The sequence below is a fragment of the Lolium perenne genome, chromosome 2 (genome assembly GCF_019359855.2).
Source record: "Lolium perenne isolate Kyuss_39 chromosome 2, Kyuss_2.0, whole genome shotgun sequence".
Classification (NCBI taxonomy): Eukaryota; Viridiplantae; Streptophyta; class Magnoliopsida; order Poales; family Poaceae; genus Lolium; species Lolium perenne.
In genome coordinates, this window is record NC_067245.2 from 279,816,914 (window position 1) to 279,823,749 (window position 6,836).

Sequence of the window (6,836 nt, forward strand, 5' to 3'; positions counted from 1 at the left end):
TTTCCAAATCCCGAGTCGGTGACACCGTTCTGCGCCTTCCATTGCAACAATTCCAAGGTGTTGCCTAGCTTTTTATGGCCATCTTCGCAAGTTGGGTATAACAATTTGTTGTGATCTTCTATCATCTTGTCGAAGGCCAACCTTTCCTTTTCGCTTTCACATTCTCTCCTTGCATCGGCAATGGCCCGGCCAAGATCATCATCGGCAGCTCATCTCGGTGCCTCTTGATCTTCTACTTCATTGTCTTCATTGCCTTCTGCAGTATCATCGTATTCAGGGAAATTGGGATAACCGTCATCATCCTCTTCCTCTTCGTCATTGTCTTCCATCATAACCCCTCTTTCTCCGTGCTTGGTCCAACAATAGTAACTGGGCATGAAACCGGATCGCAGAAGGTGGCTGTGAATAAGACTCGAGCGAGCGTAATTTACGGTATTCTTGCAGTCCACACATGGACAATACATGAAGCCACCATGTTTGTTTGCCTCCGCCACGACCATAAAATTATCCAGGCCCGCAGTGAACTCGTCAAACCGTCGGTCAATGTACATCCATTGTCGATTCATCTGCATGATATAATTAAGCTGATCAAAACCATTACAGAACATCACGATGTATATATACACATGCATTTTATCAATTGCAGATGAAAAGGATAAAGTTGTTAACCTCGATGAAGAAGAAAAAAGCAAGTTAAGTGTGGCTTGATTTGTGTAAACTCAAGTGGCAAATCCTCTTAAGCATTTCATCGAATACCTCTTGTGCATGTGAAGAAGAGAGGAGAGCAATACACCCCTCTTGTGAAGATAGTGAAAAAATGGCTAAGTGTGGCTCACACTTGGGCAGGGGCAAGGTTATATAGCCAGAGGGGGGCCTTTGGACCCGGGTTTTGATACAAACCCGGCCAAAAGGGTTCCCCACGATCGACACGGCTGCCGCGCTCATGGTGGACCCTTTAGTCCCGGTTTGTATGACAAACCGGGTCCAAAGGCCGCTACAGGACAGGCGCCATCGGGTGGGGTCGTCCTGGGCAGAAACGAACCGGGTCCAATGGGGGCATTGGACCCGGTTTGGTTCAGCAGTGGGTCATTTGCTTGGGACCAAAGGCCTCTTCTCCACTAGTGTCTAGGGCCGGCGTATATTGATATATATAGGATAGTTACAGGGGTATATACGGTAGGTTTATACATGACCTGACCGTATGTATACAAGTTAGGTATTAGACTAGATTACATGATTTATCACCCTCTCCCTGCATGTCGATCTACAAGACTGGTCGGCTGTATGATTCATAACGAAACGTCAGAGTACTTTTTTTAAAACTCCCGTTCGAGCTTCTACGCACCATTCTCTGTATGAGAACATATTCAGTGATCGACAGATCAACGGTGATCGGGAAACATAGATCTCAGACAACTCACGATCTTTGATTCTTTTGCAAAATTTGTATCGACATAAAGCTTTCCAAATGGTTTCAATTTACATAAGAGCCTCAAGCAAGCGCACACACAAAGAGGCCAGAGGGGGGGCAGCCAGAGAGAGGCAAGAGAAGGATCGGATGCGTCCAGTGGGCGACCCAGATGGCCAGAGCCTCAGCACACGAACTTCCTCGGATCCTTCACCGCATCGCCCGCTCAAACGAGATGACCGGAGAGATCAATTTGATCAACCTCCTCCATCTCGTCAGATCGGCGATTCTTCAGACCCCGTTGGTTTGTTCAAGCTAAGCTCTACCCAGCCACGCGGGCTTTGCCGGTCAGCTGACGACGGACACCTTCCTGGCCTCCTGGTGCCCGCGCCGCGCCTCCGTCTCGGATGCGTACTGTCGCAGCCGCCGGGCGGCCTGCCTGGCGCGGACGGCGTCGAGCTGCATCTGCTCGTCGCGGCAGTCCTCGCTGCAGAAGGGCGTGTCACCTCGGTACATGAAGATGTCGCTGTCCCGGGCGAGCTGCTTGGTGCAGAGCGCGCACGCGTCCAGCGCCGGCATGCCGGCCTCGCCGAGCGGCTCGGCGTCGAAGAAGAAGAAGGAGGAGCAAGCTACTGATGCCGCCATGGTGTGTGCGGGCGGGTGACTCACGAGCAAGGCAAGCTGAGGTGAGCTGAGGTGAGCTTCCTAGTGCGTTTGATGCCTTTGGTGCGGGGAGGAAGAGAGAGGGGGGAGGGCTGGGTATATATGGTGAGCGGGGACGGACACGGCGAGGGCGTCGGAAAACTGTGGTCCGGTGCTCGGTCGAGCCGGCCCACGGGTCGGGCGATACCGCTAGCTCGCCGGGCGGGGCAAGCCAGGGCAGGATGATGGGAGTGGTTCGGCTAGTTTATTCGTCATGGGCCACGGTGGAGTGCAGTGGTTGGCTTGATGGTGGACGTGGGACACGCAACTCTCTCGGCTCCACCGCGACGAAAACGACGGCAACCGTGTCATGTCTGCGCGACGGCGACTGGGGTCGACTAATGTGACGGACAGAGACGTCGCTCTTTAAACGGGGTTTCCAAACTGATTAACTGAACTCACCAGAACGAGCTTCGGGTGAAGTACTCCCTCAGATTTTATAAAAACGATATCAGTGCATCTAAAAAAAAAGAGTAAAATCCATGGTGGGTACTCAAACTTGTCAGCGGTGTTCAGATTAATCACCATACTTAGAGAATACCAAGTTACAGTCACTGAATACGATCACTGCGCTCGTAGACGGTCACTGGATCCGGGAGCATGATGTATCTGTAGACGTGGCATTCGTGGACCCACATGTCAACACATCTGCAGCGTTCCAGCACTGTTTGTGTTTTGTAGAAACCGCCTAAAGTTTGGAAATCGCAGAAACAGTCACACATCCCCTTTCTCTACTCTAGCACCGAATCCGCCGATTCATGCTCCCCTCCTCCCCACGTAGGTGCTACCCCACCTAGCCTCGCCGCTCAAGAACGGCGGTGCGCACCCAGATCAGATTTACTACCCGCAAAAGCGAGCATCGCCGCCGACATCAGGATCAGCCGGACGCGCCGCTGAACGGGAGAATCACCGCGATGACGTCCAACTCGGCGGCGGGTCCCCACCCGCGCGCCCCATCTAGCCTCGTCGCGAGCGCCTGGAGCACATCTGACATCCCCTTCCTCAACTCGTCTCCCTCAAATATGGGGACCTGTAGTCACCAGGTCCTCCGGCTAGACCTCGTTCTCGGCGGAGGTCACGACGAGGACACCAGCTGCAGGTGCTGCAGAAGCCTCCACTCCGTCGTCTCACGCGTCTGACCTCCGCTCGCCGAGTCAACCGCCCACGCGCCGCGCCGGTGCCGCTCGCGTGCCCCTCGCTGCAACCAGTTCCGACCACCGCCCCACGCGCCCTACCGGGCAGGAACGCCTACGCCCCAGAACGCCAAGAGGCGGGCGTGTCGTGCCGCGCGCGCCGACGCCGACGCGCCCTGACGAAGTCGGCTGCCACATCTTGCCCGCCCGCAAGATTCTCTTGTCCACCACGTCAAGCTCGACCCCAACCGAGTCCCGGACCAAAATCCGGCGCCGCTGCCGCCGTTGGAGCACCCGGCACCCAATTCCTGGCTGGCGCCTAGCGTTATGGTCTCTGCTCGACCTCCGCTGCGCATGCTCATGGTTGACTGTGAGGATATGGGGAGGAAATTAAAGGAGGCACTGACTACCGTGGAGATTCTGGGGGCTTTTAGCAAAATCAAAAATTCAGTTGATTAGTCAACCAATTGCCACGTTGACTGACAGGATGGGTCTACAACTCACCACGCCATCAAATACAGTGCGCCATCAACACCAGTGACCGTCTACGAGCCACTATGGCGTATTCAGGGACCGTAACTTGGTATTCTCTAAGTACGGTGACCAATGTGAATCTCGCCCACAAGTTCGAGTACTTGCCATGTATTTTACTCCAAATAAAAAAAAATCATTGGCTTAGTACAACATCTCACACACTTTTTTTGAGATCGGATGGAGGGAGTAACATTCTTAGAATTCAGTTTTCTAAGCAATTTATACATTTGTGATGATAATGTTTTTGTGGTATTTATAAGTTCCATAGGAAACAAAATTAATGTGGTCTTATTCACGAGCGAAGCAGCAGAGGGAGGAAGTTCATTTTAGGCAGGACTTGGACAATAAAATTACAGGATGAAACTAACATGTATAGACATTTCAATGTGGCTAGTACAAAAAGATCCTCCCTATTATTGCATATTGGATCCAATATTTGAATGTGATTATTGCATATTGGATCTCCATTCAACAACACATAATCCATGTATTCTCTTCAGCCATTGTAAACCTAATCCGTCTTCACATGTGGATCGTCGTCGATTTCTCCTTAGTTGCTTTGTCTTCGCTACAGTCTTTCGTTTCTCCGTTGATTTTGCTGCCACCTCCACCGTCTCGCCAACCCACGCCTTAGCTACTCAGGTGTGACCCAACTGTGACCAGATGTAGAACAACTTCAATCCTCGGCCATTCCTTCCAACAACTGGTAGCGTTTTGCTTCTTTTACGCCAATCAATGAATGTAATCCTGATTCAATATAATGGAGGTGAAACCCTATGATCTTGCATCGGCCAACTTAGGTTTATCTCTTTGTAGTTAAGATGAAAATATCAAAGATAGTACCATATGACGTGATGAGAAATCTGGCCACACGCTATTTCCATATTTTGACTTGTGCATGAAGTAGGAAATGCGCCTAGACTGATGCACCTTTGAGCTTAGGCTCCATGGAGCCCCATATTGTGGAAAACTGAAGTAGTGTACTTCAAATGTCCAAAGCTGTACACATACATATTTTTAAGATCTCAACAAAGTAATTTATCTACTACAGAAAAAAAGTGGGTTGAAAAAAGCAAATGTTGCACCACTTCGCGCTCACAATTTATCTTGTGCAGTATTAGTATAATTTTTAAATACTCCATTCGATCCATATTAGTTGACACTAATATAATATAAATTGAAGGGAGTATTAAACTTTGCGCACTTACAAAATAAATCTAAATATAGTTTCAAAAACTGTTTGCGGAATCCGTTTAAGCCCTAAAATACCATTTTCAAAATAACGTGCTTCATGGACCCAGGGCTCACTTGGCATTTTCAATGGCCGTTTCTACACAGCACTTTCACTTTGAAATTGATCGGAAGCTAGCTAGGTCCGCTTTTTGAAGCAAAAGAGCATTGGAGCATTCCCGTTTATAATCATTGCATAAGAATTCTATGTGCCTCTGGTTCCGAATCTTGCGAACCAACATATTCCGGCACTACTTGTATCAGTACATGATTAGGCAGCTCTGCTTAAACTAGTGCAAACCTCTTAGTGCTGATAATTTCGGCGCCAGCCTTTTGGCCAACATACGGGGCAGGCATCCCACATGCCTGGTTTCGCCACGGCAATAATAGATAGCAGTGCCTATCTTACAGTGTAAGATACTCCATGATATTTTCATTTTTTTAAAAGCATAAAGAAATAGCGGTAAATAAGATCGATGTCCCCTCCATTAGTGAGTGGCATCAGGGAATCGATCATCTCCTCGCGATAAAGAAAATGGGAATCGTCAAAAAGAAAGGCATTCTGGAATCTTGAGCTGCGGTGCATGCACGCCAGAGAGCACTCGTTGAACACTCGGCTCGCACACGTGCAGATCTCTTGTCTACGCGCCACTTGCTCCAGCGGCAGTCTTGCAGCTTCGGACAGACTGTTGAGGAAATAGGACTATGAAATGAGCCGTTTGACCGAGAGATTTGCCACAAGGGTTTATCTTGAAGATTGTGCACGTTCTATTTCGAGGGGGGACGCACCAGCTTGCAGTAGTTGCACGGCTAAAGATTCCCGGCAAGCAGAGTGTCATCAGCTTCCTCGGGATCTGCTCTCGGTTTGTATAATGTGGCTTAGCACTGAAGCATTACACGTAATGCCGTCAGAGAGATCGCCATTTTCGACCGGAGAAGCAGTAACCATCGACACTAGTTACCAGGACTCACGGCCCAGCCCATGGAAATGCAGCCGGTGCAGCTGCACTGGGCCTGAAAATTTGAAAGGCCCTAATAATTTCGTACAGGCCTATAGCCATAAAGGGTTGGGAGGTGATTCCTATTCTCCGCCTACTGGGCAATTCCTATACACCGATCAGGTCGGCCGTTACCACGCGCCGCACACCCCCCGCGCGGTATGGGCCGGCCTGATCGGCCCATTTCGCCGTCTATTTCTGTTTTCTGTTTCTTTTTTCGTTTTTTATTTTTATTTTTATTTTTTCCCTTTTTCTTTTCTGTTTCTTTCTTATTTTGTTTTTCTTTCTATTATTTTTGTTCAAATCTGAAAAGTGTGCAAAGTTGAAATTTGTGCAAATTGTTTAATTTTGAAATTTGTTCAGATTCGAAAATCGTTTAATTTCGAAATTTGTTCAAATTCGAAAATCGTTCAATTTTGAAATTTGTTCAAAATTGAAAATATTCAAATTTGAAAATCGTCCAATTCAAAACTTGTTCAATTTTGAAATTGTTCAGATTCAAAACAGAGAAAAAATGGAAAGAAAAAATGAGAAAAGAAAAAAGAAAACAAACTTGGGCTGGCCCAACATATCTGGGTGTGCGGTAATCCGTCTGCACCGACCTGGTCGGCGGATAGCACCTCCCGCCCACTACAGGAGCTATAAGGCTCTCCGCAAAGGGCACCCGTATTTCTGGGCCGGCCAATATAATGGTCGTTTTACTCCTATTTTTAATTCTGTTTCTCGGTGTTTCTTCCGTTTTAGTAGTTTTTCTCCTTTTTCGGGTTTTATTGGTTTTCTTCAACTTTTCTGTCATGTTTTTGAACTTTTTTAACTAGAACTTTTAAAAAT

General features: G+C 48.3%; 1 protein-coding gene across 1 annotated transcript; it reads right to left on the reverse strand.

Annotated features, from left to right (window-relative positions):
- Positions 1–1,408: 1,408 nt before the first annotated feature.
- Positions 1,409–2,158, reverse strand: LOC127336515 (FCS-Like Zinc finger 3). Its single transcript, XM_051363329.1, has one exon. It carries the CDS (start codon positions 2,051–2,053, stop codon positions 1,757–1,759), a length of 297 nt encoding a protein of 98 aa, XP_051219289.1. The 5' UTR covers positions 2,054–2,158; the 3' UTR covers positions 1,409–1,756.
- Between the last annotated feature and the right edge of the window lie 4,678 nt (positions 2,159–6,836).

Bases quoted from the DNA above. Each gene is read 5' to 3' on its own strand.
- LOC127336515 (XM_051363329.1), bottom strand. From the start codon at position 2,053: ATGGCGGCATCAGTAGCTTGCTCCTCCTTCTTCTTCTTCGACGCCGAG.